The sequence below is a fragment of the Dama dama genome, chromosome 23 (assembly GCF_033118175.1).
Source record: "Dama dama isolate Ldn47 chromosome 23, ASM3311817v1, whole genome shotgun sequence".
NCBI lineage: Eukaryota > Metazoa > Chordata > Mammalia > Artiodactyla > Cervidae > Dama > Dama dama.
In genome coordinates, this window is record NC_083703.1 from 39,574,621 (window position 1) to 39,595,952 (window position 21,332).

At 49.2% G+C, this 21,332-nt stretch overlaps 1 protein-coding gene across 4 annotated transcripts in view; it reads left to right on the forward strand.

Moving 5' to 3' along the window:
• The window catches only part of SLC24A3 (solute carrier family 24 member 3), a 422,543-nt gene that overhangs the window by 248,911 nt on the left and 152,300 nt on the right, over positions 1 to 21,332 (forward strand). For all 4 annotated transcript variants that reach the window (XM_061126457.1, XM_061126454.1, XM_061126456.1 and 1 more), the window contains exon 3: positions 14,115 to 14,191. In XM_061126457.1, the coding sequence (XP_060982440.1) occupies positions 14,115 to 14,191 (77 nt within the window). The remainder of the gene's footprint in view (positions 1 to 14,114; positions 14,192 to 21,332) is intronic.

The following is a 21,332-nucleotide window of genomic DNA, read 5'->3' on the forward strand; positions in this document are numbered from 1 at the left end:
CAAGAAAGAAAGGGGGTTCTAGGAGCCCCAGAAGTGTCAGACCCGGGTGTCTGAGCTGCCCCAGCATAGGTACCAGAAAGGCAGTGAGGGAGGGAGCTTCCTGTTTCTAGTCCCAGTCACTGGGTCACTGTAGTCACGTGAGTGGTGAAGTGAGGACCACCTCCCTGAGGCCGGTCAACCCCAGAGTCATGAGCCGTAAGCATAAGATGTTCTGGTTGTCTTAGGCCAACTACTGCCTTTGGGCATAGTTATTCAGTAGTCGATATGTATCATACACACATGTACACATGCACATGTGTATGCACATATATACCTACATGTATGTTTGGGGATATAGCCTTCTATCGGCCTCCAATTTGTATATACACTTAAATCTGGCTTCCCCAACTTGACTGCAAACTCCAGGAGGACAAGGCTGTGTAGTCTGTGCCCTAGTTATCCTAGGCCAGATTTAAGCCAGTGCGGTGGGTGTAACAACAACGCCATGGATTGTTAAGTGGATAGGGAACGTTTGTGTGCATGTCTGTGTCCCTGAAAAGCCTGCTAGCATTATAGGATACATTTGTGATTGTAAAGAAATCAGAGTCTCTGTGGTCTTTGAATCATTCTCAAAGGAACCTTGTATCCTTGGAGAGAACCATTTACTTAAAATCACTGAGAACAAGTCCCTTGGTTTGCTTCTGTGTCCTAGATAACACAGCTCACACTAGCCCTCCCATCTGTAGGCATCTGATCACTGGCCTCTTAGATTAGCTCATGATTAGGCCGGACCTTATTTTCTTGGTCCAGGATCTCGAAGGAGTTTGTCATTTCCATCTTCAGAGGAAAAAGTAGCTTTGCCTATCTGCCCACCTTATTGTTACCTAGGAGATCAGAGATCTTCGTGCAGTAAGTTTGACAGTCTGGTCATATTTATTTGACCTATGCAAGAAAAGGCAAACATTGGAGTCACTCCCAGAATAATAATTTTACCTCTCCCCAGCCACCTCCCCCGCCCCCCAAAAAATACATATCTTGAACACTAAAAGGATCACCTCTTTAAAAAATTATTTTAATAGGTTTTGTCCATAGATCTATATGAAATGCCCCCCCCATTCAATGTTTACATGAGAAAAGATCAGAGGAAGTAATATGAATTTCTTTTCCATTCTTTGAAGTCAACAAAGTTATCACACCTCATTCATCTGTCCAGTGTGCCTGGTGAGCTGCAGGTCCACATCCTTAAGTCTGGGCTAATCCAGTTCTCGGATGGTGGGGATGGCGAGAGGATGCTCATTGTCTTGGATTAGCCTTTGCTTCAGATGGGATAAAAATTTTTTCTGGCTTATGACAGTAAATGTGTCCATTTGCCTCTCGTCTCAATGACATCATGATCAAGTTTATTACATCACGAAGTATATGCCACTGCCTCTGCATCTTTTTGTCCCAAAATAATTATGTTGATTTCTTTAAGGATTTCTTTGACTGTGTTTTCAACTCCAGCCAACCCTGCAGTGAAATATCACACATAGAAAGACATGAGCTAGCCAGAAATGACACAGAAATCCTGGATTCCGAGGGGGCCCAGTGGTCGCTGACTTGTCACGGGGAATGTGAGGGAGTTGTGACACCAGAACAAAGTGAAACCTTTCCCTCCTCACTGTGAACACCAGTTGTCGTATTTATGAGTTTGGTCTCAACTAATTCAGGGAATGAGCAGAATTTCCCTTTACTTCCTTTTTTAAAAAAATTATAGATGTGATTACCTTTATTTTCTTTAGGTAGTGGCCAGATTTAGTCAAGTTTGTTTGCTGCATACTTCTCTTTCTTGTTTCTAAAGCTTCATAAATTTGTCTGGACTTGAAAAGCCTTTATTAAACACCTACTTTCTATTGCTGTGAATTTCAATCTGCCAAATTCAGGTGGAATGTCAAAATCTGACACTCTGGGGAACATGTAAGAGGACCTCTAGGCTCCAAAGGAGAGCAGGATGTGATTCCACTTCATTGGCTGTAACTGGTTTCTGATAGCACTCTGCCTCCTAACACACTTTCCTGCCTCTGAGCCTTCGGGCATCACCTGTCAGAGACGTCAGAACTGCCACAGATGTGTCTTTGGATTGCCTTGACCTTGAAATATTTATAGTTGAGGGCTTTGCAAGGCTGCCACGTCTCTTCCTGGAATCTTACACTGTACTGATTTCTCTCTGTCCAATCCTTGGTTTATCCATATGAATTAGGATGAAACTAGGTTGCCTCCTAGCCCTTCCATCATAACTTGCCTGCCCATCTAGTCACCTTCAGTTTCCCCGGGGTGTTATTTACCAGTGGACCACACAGTTATTTTGGACTACAGTAGTTCCATGGAGGATTTAATATAACTAGTAGCAAGTTTGGGAAAACATTCACGTGCATTTAGGTTACTGGACATTCTTCTGTGGCAGGTTATGATCTAGGATATATTCTGGACTTTAGACCTCCCATCATGGTAGAGTAGCTTATATTGGATTAATCCTCCTGTAGGAATGGTTATAGACTCTAAATAGAATAAAGAAAAACAATTGTTTAAAGGCTCCAGAAAGTGAATAAATAAAGCAAGCAGAGAATAGAGAGTATATGAGGTTTGAAAGAAGGAAACTATGTTGTGTGAGGGCCGCACCCATTGGCTTTTCCCAGAGCAAGTTCCCATGATGTACAGTGCATGGGGATAGAGCTCTAGCAGAGCAAGAGCAGTGATCTTATTGGCGCAATCCATCAGAGATTAGTGTGAGGTGCTCCCAGAGTAGCTGGAATTTGGGGGATACCCCAGAAAGGAAAAATTCAGAGGGAGAGCACAAAGCATGCATATAAATTCCCCTCAAATTCTTGACTAACCCCGAAATTATGCATGCTTTGGGTGTGTGGGATTCCAGGCAGTTCCTAGGGGGACAGCAGCTGAAAGGTTGGAACTGCTAAGTAGACATTTCAGTAGCTACCAGCACTGGGGAGACAAGACTTTTCAGTTCAAGTCTCTAAATTTAAAGAAATCTATTACTCAGACTTCCCATTGAAATCTATTAGGACCATATCCCAGGACTAAGCATATAATAAAAATGGCTTTTATTAGAAAAAAACTTAAAACCAGCACCAGAGAGCACCAGTAATCTAAATTTCTGCTCCAACAAAACACAACACTCTTCAGAGGAAGACAACAGAATCCAGAGTCTCTTCAGTGCACCATCCGTACAGTAAATATACAATCAAAAATTATTAAACATACCTCAAGTAGGTTCTAGATGCCCTTGCTTTTATCTTTCTGCTCCAAACTGTGACCAGTTTTGCTTTGCTAAATGCAAGACAGCATAGTAGCTTTCTTAAGATATCTTTCTTGTCATCAGTTTGTATTGGGTTGGCCAAAAAGTTCATTGGGGCTTTTTCAAAGATAGCTAATGTATGGTAACACAAAGGGAAAATGGTTTCCTCCAGGTAACATTTCTTCGTGTTTCCCTCAAGGAGTGGTCAGAGATCACCAAATACTAAATTGTGTTTTGCCAAATAGTTTGTCTGTTTATTTACATCTCTTCCTACAGCTAGCTGTGAGTTTTCTTAGATATTTATTTCATTACTACAGACTAGATTTCCAGCTAATATTTATAAATGAGTAGCTACCTAATACATCTGCTTGAATATATTTGGCATCTTTGGGGGATCATATTGAAACATTTTTTTTTTTTACAATTTGAGTTCTGAATATGTTTTTAATTGAGGTATATTTGGTCATTGAAGCACTTTTAGTCTCTGTCCAGCTTTTCAGTGGATTACACTCTAAGGTAGATGAAGACCAGAAGAAATTACAGTAATCACTATTACCAGGAGTGAGAAGGGACAATTTGCTTTATTTTTAGGATTTTGTCAGCAGAGCTCAGTGCAGGGAAATAAGAAGCACACATGCCCCCACTTCCTTTCCCATAGCCATGGCAGAGCCATTGTTAGTGGATCATGATGCTTCACCACAACGAACCCCATCCCAGATGATGCAGCCTAGCAGTCAGTCATTACCAATCAACTGATGAACATATGAAATGACCTCTACTTTCTATCCCTGAAATTGGTGATCATGGAATAATATCATGGAGAAAAAAGAAAGCAGGTTTTAAAAGGGGAAGCAGAGGAGAACTTCAACAGCGTTTCTCATCAAGTCCTTATGCTAACTACCTTTCCATCTGTAGACCAACAGAACCCTAAAGGTTGCTTCTAGCTCTGAAATGTGATGAGTTAACGTTTTAAAAAATCACCGATTTTGAAACTACCAGTCATTTGGCGTGCACACTTCATCTTCAGTAGAATAAATGCTGAAAGAGTGAACGTGTTCAACATAGATTCCTGTAGGGAATTGCGACATTCAGAAAGAACTATTTAATTACATTTTTCCTAAGAAAGTTTTTCACAGAGCCTTGTCCTCTCCCAGGGTGCTTCTCAGCAGTGGGCATTCTTTCCAGCCCTCGTGTGTTGCCTTGAGGAGCTATGCAGCGGGTTTCTGCACACATCAGCTTGTCGGTCTGCATTTCTCTGGATCAATAAGCAGACGTGAGAACACGAGGGATGCACTACCTGGGTCAGACCCCTGTTCATCCATCCAAACATCCTGTCTCTGCCGTTGGCACCAAGGGACGTTTTGAGGAACAGAGCAGTCCAAGGAGACCATAAAGTTCTGAGCACTGCAGACCTATTTACCATAAATATTTCATTTCCTTTAATAAGAATTCATTACTGACACAGCCATGCTATCCCGCAGGAGCAGCAAATGTGAGTGGCAGGCTATTGCCTCTGCAAAGAGGCCTCCTCTCTGCGGCCATGGTTGTGGCCTGAGAGCACAGCATTGTTCGTGGGATCACTATTTTTCTACAGTAGCTGCTGGCTCAGACACATGAGCAGCGTGGGTGCCTCAGCTTTTTATTATTGATAAAGAAATATGTTTCTAGTTCATCGAATTACACTTCAGGGCCCTGCCAGGCCAAAATTCTATGTAACTAATGACTGGGGTTCTTCAGTTGCAAAGAATGTCTGTTCCCTTCCAGGAGAAAAGCTTGTGGGATGGTTGTTTAAAATCTTCTGCCAATATGGACATGAGAGAAAAGAGCCCTGGAGTGGAAATCAAGGAGCTTGTCTTGGGTGCTGGATCAACGTCTGCACCACAAAAAAGCAGGCAAAGATGGTCTCTCAACCTGCATTCAGGAGGGAGGCGGTTCTGTGCTGCTGTTGACAAGGCAGGGTGCATCACTTCTCTATAAATGTGTGGGAATGAGGCCCTGATTGGAGGGAAATTCACCTGAATATGGATGAATTCTCTGCTGGAAAGACTAGCATTTGTTGAAGTGGAGGGTACAAGACTGCAGAATTCCTAGTTCCCTCTGTATAAATATGGATTTGCCAGAAGAAGGCCTTGAGGCAAGCTCAAGTACAAGTTTATTTTGGAGATGACTTAGGCAGGGGAGTTGGAAAGTGAGACAAGGAAGGAAAGGCAATCAATCAAAGGAAGGTTACGAAGCCAGCTGTCACTCTAAGAAGCTGGAGCTTAGTCCCTCTGAGAATAGCAGCAAACAGCACAGAATGTGCCCCGTGACCCCACCTGTGTGGGGAGGGAGTTGGGATACTAATACACCCAACCTTCCATCAGACTTTGGTGGAGGGCTTCTCCTGGCCTTCTCGGGGCCAAGAGTCATAAGAATTCTCCAGCTTCTCCAACCTGCAGTAACAGGGCAGAGCACCCATGGTCAGCCTTGGAGAAAGCCCTCAGGCAAAGAGATGCAAAAGAGATGGGGTTGCCCAGCATGAACATGATGGGACTCTAGGAAGGTGGGCATGGATGCCTCGGGAAACAACTCCTGTCCGTATTTCTCCTTCCTCATTATTTGAATCAAAGGAGCTACCCTTTGATAATTATTTACCTAATTTTAGGTACTTGGTATTTCACAGAGATCATCACAGTTAATCCTCCTAATCACATAAACTGGTATTGTTTTCATGCCCTCATTTTGCACATTAAGAAATTAAGACTGGAGAAATCTCAGGAGTTTTGTGCAAGGCCACAGAACTCATGAGTGGTGAAGAAGGTCTTCAAATCTAGGTATTCAGGTTCTTAGAAAACCCTGGCTGCCTGATGAGCATACGTCAACACATAGACATTTGGCTGAAATGACATTTGTCAGCAAATTTGATTGGTGATGCCTTTGTAGTAATAGTTGGAGGAACCCTGGATTGAGGTTCCTGGTTACCACGACCTCTGTTACATTCTCCTTCATAGAGGTGCTGTTCACAGTCTTGTTTCCACACACACATCAACCCATTTGAGTCTGGAACTTTGCTTCTGGCTTTTGAAACGAGGGACGTGTGCCCCAAAAAGTCACAGAAAGGGACAAAAAAAACCCCAATTCTAACCACTCAGGTTGGAATTCAGTTGTTGGGTGTTTTATTGAATTGTTCCTCCCAGTGTCATTTTTCACCTAATAATTCTCTCTTGGGTGCATACAGAAGCTGTGTCCTAGGAGAAAGGCTGTCTGATTCCATTCACTCTGCCTTTTCTATTGCAGAGACATCAACATGCTAGGAAGTCAGACCTCAGTTATGATGGCTTCTCCAAGAACATGATGTGACTGTGGGCTGGTTACTTAATTTCTTTGAGCCTCAGTTTCCCCCTCTGTAAGTTGAAGATAATGATCCCTATCCCGTAGAAGCAATGAAAAAGTGGTAAATGCATCTTTACAGTACTCCATAAAGATTACTTTTCTGCTTCAATTTGGGACACATGTTATTGGTGTGACTTCAGAGTTGAGGGTTCCCTTGCTCCCAGCCTAACCTTTTATTAACTCCTCAATGGTCAGGACTGTGTATCCTTCATGTTTCTAGAACTGGGGCTGAATAAGGTACTGAGAGCATAGTAAGAGCTAAATAAGTATGTATTTCATTGCATGGTTTTGATTTGCTAAGTTTTCCCATGTTACTGACAGTCCTTAGACTGAGGAGCAAGTTCGAATGATGACTTCACAGCAGCCTGCACCCGCCTGTTGCCAACATGCTCCCTGTCGCATCCCCATGTCCTGCTCAACCTCACTGAGTCTGGAATGCCTGAAACTTCCCAAGTTGTGAATACATCCACTTTCATAGACTCTTTCACAGATAATCTTGTTCAAGGGCCTTCAATGATGACACATGTGTTCATCTGACCAGCAAATACTCATAAAGCAACTATTCTGCTGCAGGCACTTAGCTGTGCACGGGGGATGCACAGAAGAACAAATTTCCTCCCACCTTTCCTACCCTCACACAGTCTAGTGGAGAAGACAGGAGAAATGAAAGATTGTCTCAAGGCAGATCCTCAAGTGCAAAATGCCATAGGGATGCCAAAGACACATTTGCTGTTGCATTGCTCAGAGTAGGTTTGGATATGTTGGGTAACAAACAGCCCCAAATCTCAGTGGCTAAGGAGACTACAAGTGCTGTTTATTACTCAGGCTACCAAATGTGCACCTCAGGGGGATGGGATTCTAATATCTGACTCAGGGACCCTGGTTGATGAAAGATTCGTTCCTGACACATAGCCAAGAGCACACAAGATAGTGAGTCAGACCCTGGCTATGGAGGTTGACCCAGGAAAACAGACGTCCTGTTGTTCTGTTCACATTTCATTAACCAAAGCATCTGCATGGCCCCACCTAACCACGCAGGAGGCTTAGACCTGTGCTCCTTCCAGGTCTTAGAATGGAAAGAATGGGTTATTTGTCCACAGCCTGAAAGACCACTCATGTTGGAATTCAGTTTTTGGATGTTTTATTGAATTGTGCCTCCCAGTGTCATTTTTTCAGCTAATAATTCTGTCCTAGGTGCATAAAGAAGCTGTGTCCTAGGAGAAAGTCTGTCTGATTCCATTCACTCAGTGTCATTCTCTTTTGTGGCCCTGGCCTGGTGGGTGCTGCCCTGAGAGAGGTCCTGCCACCCAGCAGCTCATAGGGTTATTTAGGCCAAGGCATGACTGCAGTTTATTGGAAAGTTACATGCCAGCACAGCATAATGGGACCACCAACAGAGCATCAAGAGGGCTCTGTGGGGGCTGTCACCACACCTGGCAGACTTGGCTTCCCAGGGTGTCTGCCAGGGGCCCAGGGAGCAGCAAGATATATCAGAGTGTCTAAAACAGAAGCTTGAAGTCACCCATTGCCACAGAGAGGAGCTGGGCAGTGTCAGGACCTCAGTTCTTGGTGCAATTCCCAAGGGGCCAGGCAATCAAGATGCTCTAAGTATTTCATGATTTAAAAAAAAAAAAAGAACTGGATGAGAGCAGGGTGTTGTGTTGGTCACAGAGGCCCAGATTCCTTTCACTCAGGTATTTTCAGGGAGCCTTTTTAGGTGTGTTGATTTTCATCTTGAGCCGCTTCATTTGATCAGTATGCAATTAGTATGTCTAAAGATGCTAGGAAAGTCCCTGTTGCATTTAAAAAAAAATTAAAGCTCTCCATCCCCTTCAGACTTCCATTTAGACTCATCAAACTCAGGCCCAGGAAAGCAGCCAGGAGAGAGGAGCAGGCTGCTGATTGCCGTTGCCTTGGTAAGGGGAATCCGCTCCCTCCAGGCTCTGTGGTTTCCATGGGAACAGCACTGCTTGCTTCTGCCGGCTGCCTGCCCCAGACTGGCAAGATGTACCGGAAAGAAAATTATGGGGAGAAGGAGAGGAGCAAAAAGAGACTTTGAGGATTTTGAAGGTATTTGGGGGAAACTTCAGCTGGATGTGTAGCTATTGCCAGCATGACACGAGGACCTTGGGCTCCCAACAGCGTGTACACAGGAAGCACTTATCAGAGGCTCAGGCACTCGTGCGGCTCTTTCAGACCAAACACCATCCCGGAGAAATAGACACCCAGGTGAGGCAGGCAGGAGCTGGTGATCGGTGGGTTTTAACACCAACGTCGTGAGGAATGTGTCCTCGGCCCCCTGCTGGGCCTGCATCCTATCACTGTTAAAATGAACAAGAACAGCGATGGGTACCCAGGACGTATGGCATGGCAGAGGTGTTGCACACACTGTCTGTGAGCTTCCCAGCAACTTTACACGGATGGCGTCCACACACCTTCTCACTGATGGAGGAGGTGGGCTCAGAGAGGGGAAAAGAAAACCCATGAGTCACAGAGGTGGGCCCTGAACCCAGGCCTCATTTCCCACGGTGGGCTCATACTCATAGCCTAAGCCACAGGAAAATGTTAAGGAAGCCGAGGCTAGAAGCGCTGGGCAGAGCCATTGGGCCACTCTATCTCTGTATACTCTTCTCAGAGGCAGATGTGGCCCTTCCGAAAGCACTGTTTGGGCTGAGTTTGTGGCCCAGAGTCTGTGCTGGCCTCACGTGGGGGCTTGTTCGGCCTCAGAGAAGCTAACTCAACCACCACCGGCAGCTCTTGAACCACCAGTCCAGCTGGGCAAGGCCAGCTCATGCTATCTGCAGTCAGGGACCCCGTCTCCTTCCCTCAGAGGTCTTCATCCTGTCAACACTTATTAGGCACCTGCTGTATGCACTAACCTTACTCTGCGTGGACTGGAGGGAGCAGTGACAAGAAACCACAGCCATTTTTCATATGGGCCAGCAGGCAGATTCAGGCCGGGAGAGATGAAGTGACACGTTGGCAAAAGCCACACCACGAGAGGCCTGGGGGTAAGCCCCACATCTCCAGATGCCTGACTGAGGGCCCTTTCCTCGGCCTAAGCTGACCCTTGCCTTAAGGAGATTAAACACCATCACATCAAACTACTTTAGAACCAGGACAAAGCAACACTTCATGAAATAACTTTGTATTGGCAGGCACTGTGTGGGGTGCATATGGGGTGGAGAGAGTTACTAATGAGGAAAGTGATGAGCTTTGGGGGCTTACCCCCAAAGAAACTGCTGCCCCAGTTGGGTCTCTGGTGATGGGGCTCCTGAGTCATGTCCCCTGTGGCTGGGGGCATCAGGTACTGGTCTTTGCCAATGAGTCACACAAGCTTCCAACATGATGGAATTGAAAATGATTACAATGTTCTTTGCAAGTCATGTATTAGCTCTCTGAAATAATAATTTCATCATCAGCCCAGTGCATGTTTTCAGAGGAGCTGTCATAAAGTGGGACCCACATCAGGTGAGGCTTCCTGGGGGATTCTTACCTGGCCATTCTTTCCACATGACTGGGAACCACCAAGTAAGAATGTTGTCATTGTTCTGGAAGCAATTGAAAAGCATTTAACTGACTGTCCTCTGCCTTCCAACCCTCCCGACTGGTCACACCCACCATTTGTCTCAGCACCTGCCCAGTCACCTCCAGCTCAGGGAGGAGGTCCGGCAGGGCCAGCCACTCTGCTCACAGCCCCGTGCTTCTGCAGTGGGATAGTGATAGAGCCAGGCCCTTGCTGTGTGCCATTACACCCTGCACCCCATTAGCAGGCAATGGTTTTTCAGGACTGTTAGTGGTCCTGCTCAACTATTGGTCGACACTTCGGTGCGCCGCCCCCCCCAACAGTGACCAACTGTCAGTGAGTGACCGTTCGTGGTCCTTCTCAGCCATTGGTTGGTGCCGCCATGGGCCCTGCCCCCAAGTGACCAACTGTCAATGAGTGACCGTTCGTGGTCCTTCTCAGCCATTGGTTGGTGCCGCCATGGGCCCTGCCCCCAAGTGACCAACTGTCAGTGAGTGACCGTTCGTGGTCCTTCTCAGCCATTGGTTGGTGCCGCCATGGACCCTGCCCCCAAGTGACCAACTGTCAATGAGTGACCGTTCGTGGTCCTTCTCAGCCATTGGTTGGTCCGCCATGGGCCCCACCCCCAAGTGACCAACTGTCAGTGAGTGACCATTAGTGGTCCTGCTCAGCCATTGGTCAGCACTGCAGTGGGTCCCAAGAACAGGCAACCAGCTGTCAATGAGCCACCAATCATGGGCATTTCAGCCAACGGTCAGCAGAGTGGTGGTCATCAGGTGGAGAGTGAGGTAAGAGGTGGATCCTGGCCTTCTCCCAGGGTCCTCCAGTTCACCCAGGCTTGGGCCAGCAGGTGAGCTGGGGGTGCCCAGGGACCAGGCTGGGACTGTGTCCTGTCAGACCCAGTCCCTGTTGTCTAGGCAGCCTGAGGAGCCTGAGGGCCAGTTGGGTCCTGGGGGTCTGGCTCCCTCAGCTGTGACAGCTAGACAGGGTCTGGAGACTTGGCCCTGAAGGAGCCAACAACTGACCTCTGCCTCCTCTTAACCAGGCCCTAGACCTCGAAGGGTGGAAGTTGCGCCATTTCTTGTCAGAGAGAGAATCACATCTGTTTGGTGGAGATTGACAAGCATGTCGTTCCCTGACCATGATCTGACCTCAGGAATAAAGGGCTTGACACCAGGAAGTTTGCAACAACAACCGTGCCTCTCCCTCCCCTTTCCTAGAAAAGGGCTTTGCTGAGACCTTTCAGGAAGTTTGAGGTTTTTAAGGCATGAGCCTTGCTTCAGCCTTGCTAGACCCTGAAGTAAAATTTTCTCTGCTCTGAACGCCAGCATTTCAGTATCATTTGGCCTCACTGCATATCAGGCACATGGACTAGCATTTGGGTAACAGGATCATCTCATGGAGAATTTCACTGATTTTTCTCCTGGCCAGTCGTGGGTTCTGACAGCAGGAGGCACCCTTGACCAGGGACTGGGAGTTTCCAGCTGGTGATGAGTCAGACACCAGGCTGGGAAGACAGATCAAGAAGGGGACACCACCAAGCTCCCCACTCCCCTGAGCATTGAGGACGGAGGAGCCTGAAGGAGAGTGTCCTGGTCCCCAGCCCTACCCTCTTACCCCAACCCCCGCCCAACACCTCCTGGGCCAGCACTTTGGACAGCGCTCACTCTGCCAGTCCAGAGCCAGCACTGGGCTCTGTGGGCCCTTCCCCATCCAAGGGCTTAGCTCTTGGCCTGGGCCTATCCAAGAGCCCCAGCCAGGCCCCAGGGTTGATTGGGAATCCAGATCTCTGCTGAGACCCTCTCCTATCAAACTCAAAGCCCAGAACATCCATCTGGTCCTGGTCATTCCACTTCTGCACTCACTGTTGAGCACCCAGGGCATTTAAAATAAAAATTGTTGTTGTTCAGTCGCTAAGTCATGTCCAACTTTGTGATCCCATGGACCGCAGCACCTCAGGCTCCTCTGTCCTCCACTATCTCCTGGAGTTTGCTTAAATTCTAGTCCATTGAGTTGGTGATGCTATCTAGCCATCTCATCCTCTGCCACCCCCTTCTCCTTTTGCCTTCAGTCTTTCCCAATGAGTTGGCTGTTTGCACCAGGTGACCAAGGTATTGAAGCTTCAGCATTAGCAACAGTCCTTCAAAATGCCTCAATTCAAAACATAAAAATGTGTCACTTACTGACATGGTGCCCTTGATCAAACCATTCTTGGGGGCTCTGGTAAAGAGACAAGGATGACAGAGTGGGCACAGTGTGGGCATCTTGCAGACTGGTAGGATTGCCTGCACCATGGCCTTCATTCCCTCCATATGCTGCTCTCAACAGGAGGGGTAGGAGGGAAGGCAGTGGGCTGGCTTCCATGTATCAGTGCCAGGGGCACCTTGATGCCCCTCACATCCCTCCTTCTCCTCGTTGATGGTAAGCAGTCCCCATGCATGGCGGTTTTGCATGGTACCCATCACAAGGCAGACCCTGGCTTCAGTTTCCCAAGGCTGTCCTGATGGATACAGTAACCTACATACTGGCCCGTCTCCACCTCTGGAGGAAGGTGGGCAGCGGATTGGTCACATTCCCCCCTGCACTGCCCAGCACTGAAAAGCCCCATGGCAGCTGCACAGATTGCTCCTCTGGTGTGTGGGGGCTGAATTTAGATCAGATCAGGTCCCCACTAGGAAGAAGCCCCCCAGAAGGAAGAGGTCACCAGGTGAAATAAGATGTGCAAGCAGTGCCAGGAGCCAAGAGGTCACAGCCGTGAGGGTGTCACAGGCTGGTCTTCTGGGCACATGGCCCTCGCTGTGGATGCTCCAGCACACTGTCCAGTCCTGCTGCCCCTGGGTTTCTCATCTGCAGTCCAGAAGCAACAGCTTTCTGGGAGGGTCGGAGGCATAGTGGGTGTCAAGTGCAGGGCGGGTGGGTGCCGGCTGGCTGGGAGCAGAGGTCACTGCGTATGCTGCTGTGAATTCTGCCCAAACCTGTGCAGATGTCCTGCAGTCAGAGCCTCTGTCTACCCACCACGGCCAGCCCATCCCCAGGGCACATCAAGAAGGAACAGTGCAGCTATGGGCGATGCCTGTTGTCTTCAGAAGCATGGAGTGGGGTGCAGGTTTGGCCAGAGTCAAGCACCCCCGGGTTGGGGGCAGACAGTGCTGGGCAACCTGAGCCAGAAAGTTGAGGGACAGGCCTGCCCTGCAGGGTTCCTTCTTATCTTTACTGCACGGCAGCCATCTGTGTCCTGGGTTTAGAAAGTGGGCATAAAGGAACATTTCTTATGTGTTCTGCACTGCGCTGGACTTCCTGGGAAGCAGAGGGCAATGTGGCATAGAAGTAGGAGGCAGGAGGAGGGAGTATAAGAGGCCAGGGGGCCCCCGGCCAGGGCAAGAGCAGGACAAGGAAAGGAGGGCCAGACAGACAGTTCAGAGCAAGGACTTAACCCTGCATGTGCCACGGACCCCCGGGTAACCCTTGAGGCCTGCAGACCTCTGCTCGGGAAAAGCGTTTAAGTATTTGCAAGGAGACGTGTGACGCTGCAGAAGGAAACTAATGCGCTGGAATGAAGTTGTCAGCATATTAGAAGACAGACCTGCACAGTAGTGGTTTCCAGGTGTCCTCATGACCCTTGGTCACAGGTGATGAACTCCACGCCACCCCCATGTTGAAGGGGGTGAGCAGGAACCAGGCAGATGGCAGGACCGTGGATCCTGAGCATGTCCGCTGGGGTCAGAGCCCTGCGTGTTTCTAACCCAACCGAGATTTGTTGCCTCCATGCTCATCAGGAGGAATCACCAAGTTCCCAGTTAGAGATTTGTGAACTTTGAACTTACAGATGTCATTTTTCCTCATCCAAGTTCACGGTAGACTGAGGAAGGCAGTATTCTGAAGGCTTCCTGCTCTAAATGTTGTTACCTGTGTATACTGAGCTGCTCTTCTCTCTCCATCCCACAGCCCTGCACGAGTTCCCCAATGACATCTTTACCAACGAGGACCGAAGACAGGGGGCAGTGGTCCTTCACGTGCTTTGTGTAAGTACCCTGCTGATGGCCCCGCCGCAGGGCCGGAGGGAGAGCCTGGAATTGGGGGTTGGGGGTGAGGGAGGGGAAGGGTTTCCCCTCCTGTTCACACACCTGCTGTGGGGTCTGTGAGCCCCAAACGAGTGATCAACAAACATGCTTTTTAAAAGGTGTTTTTTATTAAAGCGTAATTGATATACAATGTTTTGGGTGTACTGAAAAGTGATTCAATTATATGTGTGTGCGTGCGTGTGTGTGTGTACATATATATACTTTTTCAGGTCCTCTTCCCTTCTAGATTGTTATTACAAGATACCAAGTATAGTTCCCTGTGCTTTACAGCTGATTCTTCTCATTTGTCTTACATATGGTAGTGTATATCCAAAGGTACTGTCTTGAAGAGGCCACAGGTGTGTACGCTAGGGGCTACATGGATGTTTTCTTTCCCCGATACCCATGCCCAGGGAGTGGGCTCTGGGGTCAAACAGAGTGGGGGTTCTCTTTGCTGAAATGCCACCTTCCTTGGGAGTCCGTCCTTCCCCAACCTGCCTCTGTGAACTGCCTGTCTTCACATGGCTTTACTTTTCTCTGCAGCACCGAGTACCCTGTGACATAATATTATCTAGTTCTTTGCTTATTGCTCATCACCTTCTCTCCCACAGGGATGTAGTTTTGTGCACAGCTGGGATGAGAACAGGGATGTAGTTTTGCATATGGCTTCCTCCGAGACCTCTTCCTGTCCTGTGGTGGGAGAGTGTCTGGCACATAGTAGGTGGTCCATGAAAATGTGTTCTGGCTCTTAATCTCCACCTCTGGCCTAGCACTTCACCCACAGGCCCAGTGGATGGAAGGCTTTTGATTTTCCTTGTCCCCATCCAGAGAGTTTGGGGGGTGGGGTGGGTGCAGGGATGATGCTGTCTTGAAGAAGTAGCTGCAAAACTAGTAAGACTCAGGACACATTCTCCACTAGATACATCAGTGCTCTTTCCCGTTTCCATGGCACGGGCTCTGCCTGGATGCTCTTGATTCCATTCTGGTTATTTATTGCTGTGAAACATTCCCTGAATTGGGTGACGTATCAAATAACCACATCCTGTCACTCATCAGTTCCAGGGATCAATAGTTCAGAAAGGGCACAGAGGTGGGTGCTGCACCCCAGGATCCAGGGCTCAGGATGGGAGATTTGATGGCTGGTGGTAACGCTGATGGCTAGGACTGGAGCCACGGCTGCTGGAGAACCCTTTGAAGAAGGCTCATCCACTCCCATGTCTGGTGTCTGGGCTGCAGTGTCTGGAGGACTAGCCCAGCTGGGACTGTCAGCTGGAGCACCTCTGTGTAGCCTCTCCAGCATGGCTCCAGGTGGCAGCCCAGGGCTTGCAGAGGGAGGGTTGTGGTGACAAGGAGGAAGCCCATGGCCTGAGTGGCACAGCCTCTGAAGTCACATGAGTCATTTCTGTCAGCCTCTGTTGCAGTCACAAGCCCACCATAACCCAGGGGAGGGGACAGAGACCTTATTTTTCCATCCACACCACGGGCTCTGGAGTCAGACCAGATGTGGGGTGGAGCCCGGTTCTGCTATCCTTGCTTTGTGTGTGACTTCTGGCAATATGTTTACCCCCTGGCCCAATAAGCTGCCTAAGCATGACTCCTTTCGTGATGAAAGCTGTCAACTCTACAAGTCGTTCCCCACTTACCCCAACCCCTCTAAACCCTCCACTTAAAAAAAGGCTCAAGGGGCCCCAAATGATAAAGCAACATCTGCAGCCCTTCTGCCCATCAGGAGAGTCACAGGCACAGAACAGTTCCTATGGATGCTAGCTGCCATCCCAGCACCAGGGAGCCTTCCCTATTGTTAGGCTGAGAAGACCTAGGCACTCCATCAGACCCGGGACTCCCAGCCGCCTCGGTGCCCTGATGCCTTGACAGCTGAGAGATGAGGTTTCCACTCTCAGCCCAAACAGCACGAGCTTCTGTCTCCCAAGGGGTGTTGTCGCAGCCAAAGGCAAGGCCCTTCCTCCCTCCTCCACTCCCCCTGGCCCCAGGATCCTCTGAACCCAGCTGAAGCCAGAGGAGGGTACGTTGCCTTGTCCTTCATGAGCCAAGGGTCCTGTAAGGCCTCTGCCATCTGGGGCAGTGAGTTCCCAGGCAGGCAGGAAAGCTAAGTAGACAAAGCAGGATAATTCAGGCTTTTGCTTAAAGGTACTTTTTTTTTCCCCCCTTGCATAGAGGAGTGGATATAAGCCTGAAGCCTCACACTTTGTCATTACTGGTGTCTTATCCCACAGCCTGCCCTGCCCTGGGCCCTGCATTGTGGAAACCACAGGGCAAGGAGTCTAGGGGCCAAAGTCAGTGTTCACCCCTTGAAGACCACACTCCAGCACCTTGAATTCCAGAATTCTCCACCCAAACAGCCTATGTCTGCAGCCAGGGCCCACTCAGGCTTCCTCCCCAACCTGCCTCTCAGAGGGAGGAGACCCCAGTGGAGAAGCCCAGCCTGCTGCCTGAAGGATCCACATGCAGGCAGGTGATGCAGGGCAGGGGGTCCCAGGCCGGAGGGAGGAGGAGCCCCTCTGCTGCATCTAGTCAAGCTGGGCCTGCTGGTGGCCTCCCTAGGGTCAGGGAACAAGTTTGTGTTGTCCAACCTCAGGAATATGACCCACCCCACCCGTACCCCCCCCCCCCCCAACCTCCACCGCAGGGTCACATGAGCCTCACAAGAAACCCTCGTGTACTGTCTGGCACATCACAAAACAAAAGCTCCTCAGTCCCTACTTGTTCAGCACTGGGACAAGCTCCACCCACCATGGTACCCAGCACACCTGGAGCTCAAGAATTGTCGGATTACATTGTTGGGTGTAGGAAAGACTGCCAGGGCTAACCTGAGCCATCCCGGTCGCCGGTGGGAAACAGTTAAATGCAGGAGTCAGGGCTGTAGGAGCTACATACAGAGTCCTGCTTTCAGCCTTCTGGGAAGCATCTCTGAGCCCCTGCAGGATGGTGGCACTGGGCTGGACCCTTCTAGCGGTCTGGTCACAGCTCACTGTATTGTTCTGCAGGGGCCCACTGTATTGGAAGCAGATCCCCCTGGATGGCTCCCGCTGCATGTGACTGCAGCCATGGTCCCCCCAAGGGCAGGAGGAGTGAAATGAAGGCTCCAACAGTGGAGTGGGTTTGAAGAGTGGGCAGGCATTTTCCAAAGGAGAAGAGGGAAGGGGGTTCCAGGCAGGAAGCAGAAACCTGGAAGGTTTAGACCCTGGAGTTCAGGACCTAGAGGGAGTGGAACCTATGGTCTGGAGGGTGGGAGGCCCCAGGCGGTGACTCAGGCACTGGCTTGTAAGTGGTCCCTCCTTGCCTGGGGAATAGGATCAGGCATGGCCAGGGGCAACTCAGAGCACTCTTCTCCCCTGTCAGGGCACAGAGTCCAGGAAGGCCAGAGGATGGCTCAGGGCCATGCGGCTAGGGGTCCCAGGTACCCTGACGAACACCCCTCAGGGCATCGTAATCGGGTGTTTACATCATCTGGCCTCTTCCAGTGAGAGGTGGCAGGCCCTCTTCGGGAGGGTCCCAGAGCTGTGTCCTGTCTGTGGCCACCCCAGAGAGAGGACCCCAGGGACCAACTGGCAGTGATTTGGGATCTCCACCAGAGCACCCAGGCCTTTTAGCATGTGTCTCGAAACCTGATTAAGCTTCACATCTAAGCTCACACACCCCGTCGCACATAGACCTCGTGAGTTTGCTTTTCATGGGAGGCTTTCTGCACAGCCCCTGCCCTTGGCCTGGTGCTGGCCCGTGGTCACAGGTGCTCTGACTCCCTGAAACTACACTTTAATCTTCCCTGTCCAAGTTTGCCTTTCTTTCTTTCTTTTTTTTTTTTTTTTTAATACTTCCCTCCTTTTTGTGAGCTTTGTGGAAATCAAGCAGCCATTTCTGGTTAAACTTTGCCCACACTGTGACTTTAAATTTCCTTGGCTCTTCCAGGTTTTGAGGCCGTCAGAAACCTTCAGGCCTGAGATTCCACTAGACAAAGATTCCTTCCTACTTTCTTTACCTAGGGGTTCCGTGTGCTGTGCTGTGTTGAGTCATGTATGACTGCGACTGTAGCCTGCCAGGTTCCTCTGTCCATGGGATTCTTGTCTAGGCAAGAATACTGGAGTGGATTGCTGTGCCCTCCTCCAGGAGATTTACCCAACCCAGGAACTGAACCCATATCTCCGGCATTGCAGGCAGGTTCTTTACCCACTGAGCCACCTGGGAAGCTCCTGGTAGAGTGGAAATCCGTCATCTGCAAACTTCTGTCAACAGTGAATATCCCCAGGGAAACACACTTGTCTGAGAACTTGTTTCACAGTCTGTTCTAATGTTGATCAGGATACCTTCCGTCAGGTCTTCTCTAGTCGGGGTGATTGAAGCACAGGAGGGCAGGCAGATCCCAAAGGAAGTCTTGGCTTTGCAGCCTGAATTCCAACTCCAATTTCACCCCCACCTGGAGCAGGGTGAAAGCTAATTTTGACATGCTCCTGAAGAACGGGGGAGAGCCCATCCCAGGTGGGGAGCACTCCCCTCCTCTCCCTGCCTCTTCTGAGCTCCAGTCCCCTTTCAGTCCTGGGGGAGGGGCTCTGGAAGGGGCCTTACTGGACCGTTGTCTTTTCCCTGGGGCCTTGGCTGCTTCCAGTCATCTGTTTAATTATAATATCTTAAGGAATGGTGTCCTTGGATCCTCTCCCCTCCCTGGGGCTCAGAGTGCTTTTGTTAAGAGCCAAAGAATAAACTAATTGATGCACAAGCCAGTTCTCAGTGGCCGGAGGGGCGAGGGTGCCAGTAGGATGTGGAGCTGGCCCTTCTTGCCCCCACCCCTACTTGGAGAGGCAGCATCGTACATCAAAGCTCCACCTCAGCCCCGGGGGTGATTTTTGTCTCTCCAAGGTCATTCCTTTCCTTTTGTGCTCTGAGACCGAACTCTAAGTCTACAGAACAGTGCTATCTCATCAAACCTTCTAATGCTGATGAAGTTGTTGCCTCTCTGCTCGGTCCTGTAAAGGAGCTGCTGGCCTTGTGAGCTACTGAGCCCTTGAAACTTGGTTAGTCTGACTGAGAGGTTAGCCTGATTTTAAATTTTATTTTATTCTCATTAATATAAATCTAAGTAGCCTCGGGAGGAAATGGAAACCCACTCTAGTATTCTTACCTAGAAAATCCTGTAGGCAGGGGAACAGTCCATATAGGGTTGCAAAGAGTTGGACCCAACTGAGCAACTGAGCATGCATGCGTGGCAAGGAGCTCCCCTAGAAGACCTAGAGATTCTAACTGAGCATCATCCCTCCTTTTGCTTGCATTGTCAACTCAAAAAATCACAAAGCAGAGGTGGCTGGGAAAAAAGGTCTCTAGGAAAGAGGCGCTACTCCTTTACCCTGGCATCTGAGCGATGGCCTGGGTTTAGCAACTCACACACATGGGATGCATGGAAGTCACTTATAAGCCACCAGGCTACCAAGATGGGATTGGGGGGGGGGGGGGGGGGGCGGGGGGAGGGCAGGGGTTATGTATAGGCTTCTTTTTTCTTATTATATATTTTTATTGAAGTATAGTTGACTTACAATATTTCAGGTGCACTGCAAGGTGACCCAGTTTTACATATACACATATATTATTTTTCTAATTATTTTCCCTTATAGGTTATTATAAGATATTGACTATAGTTCCCTGAGCTAGACAATAAACCTTTGTTGCAAGATGAGATGTTTGATGAGAGAGAAGGATACCCAGATTAGGAGCAGGAGAGCTTGTGTGTCACCAAAGTGCTAGGGGCTTTGGAACAAGTCACAGAACTTCTCCTGGCCTCGATTTCCCCATCTATAAAGTGGGAGTGCGTAGTAGATGCTCAAGAAATGTTAGGTGTTTTGGTCCTCACCTTCTTCCTATCCTACGTCTCTCTAAGGGTGGCTCACCTGTGCTTAGCCCACCACAAAGGACCAGAGTCAGACCCACTGGGAGCCAGCCCCGTCCTCATGAACACCAGGACAGGGGGGCCCAGAGGCCTTTCTATAGCTCCAAGGCCAGGGTCCTTAGAGAGAAGCTGCCACAGGGGTTTCGACGTATGAGGGGACCCACAGGATCTGGTCAGCAAGGCCCTGCCAACAACTCTCTGGCCAGGCAGACGTGTTGCGTTAAGGGATTTCACCCTGGAAGAGAAAAATGATTAGAAGAGCTTGTGGAATTTCCTGTTTACTTTTGCAAAAGTGCTGAGCATGTCCTTAATTTGTCAGTGTCAACACAAAGCTAAAACTGGTGTCCAGAGAAGATTAGCACAAAGAGGGTAAATTATGTTTCGAAAGATCTTAAGTTACTGACTCCTCTGCTTGCGTGAGACCCATTTCAGACGGCCAGAGTCTGACCATCAGGCCCCACGAGCTGCACACAGGTTGGCCAGTGGTTGGTTCCCCAGGACCTCAAGCTGAATATAAAGCCTGGTGGTGGTTTAAAGCGTACCCTTTGAGTGAAACCCACCTGAGTGTCGGTCCTGGCTTTTCCACTGATTAGGCGCATAGCCATGGACGATCTGCTTTGCCTGATCAAGCCTCAGTTTCCCCGTCAGTCACTGGAGGTGAATCTGGCTGCTTTCAGGAACATATGAAGGCATGTGGGCAGAGTTCTTGGTAGAGTATCTGGCACTGCTGGGATAAGGCTCCCCTGTGCCCACTTAGTATTTACAGCTTGGTGTGCCTGCCTGAATCCCAGTTCCCAGCTCCTATGACTCCAGGCTTTTGCTGACCCCCAGAGCTCATTCTGCCAGAATGCAGGGCAGCCCAGAAGTGCCAGGAAATCATCAGCCCCAGAAGTAGCCCTCAGTCAGAGAGGGGTTGATGGATAAATACCTTGGTTCCCTTATGCCTCAGATGTACACATGGAAACACATTCAGCCCTGTCTCTCCCAGGTGCCCCAGCAGGTGCCTGTCCAGCATCTTATGGATAACACATCTGGATCAGCAGCACCATTCCTCCCCGATCTATTTTCCTGCTCTTTTCTGGATGGGGGGAGGGGGGCGTCACTTTCTGAGACTCCCCCCTCCCAGCTAAAAGACTTGCACTAGAATCCTGGAATCTAGTTCTGCTTCTAGGGTAAAGGCTTAATAGATATTACCTACCATTATTATTG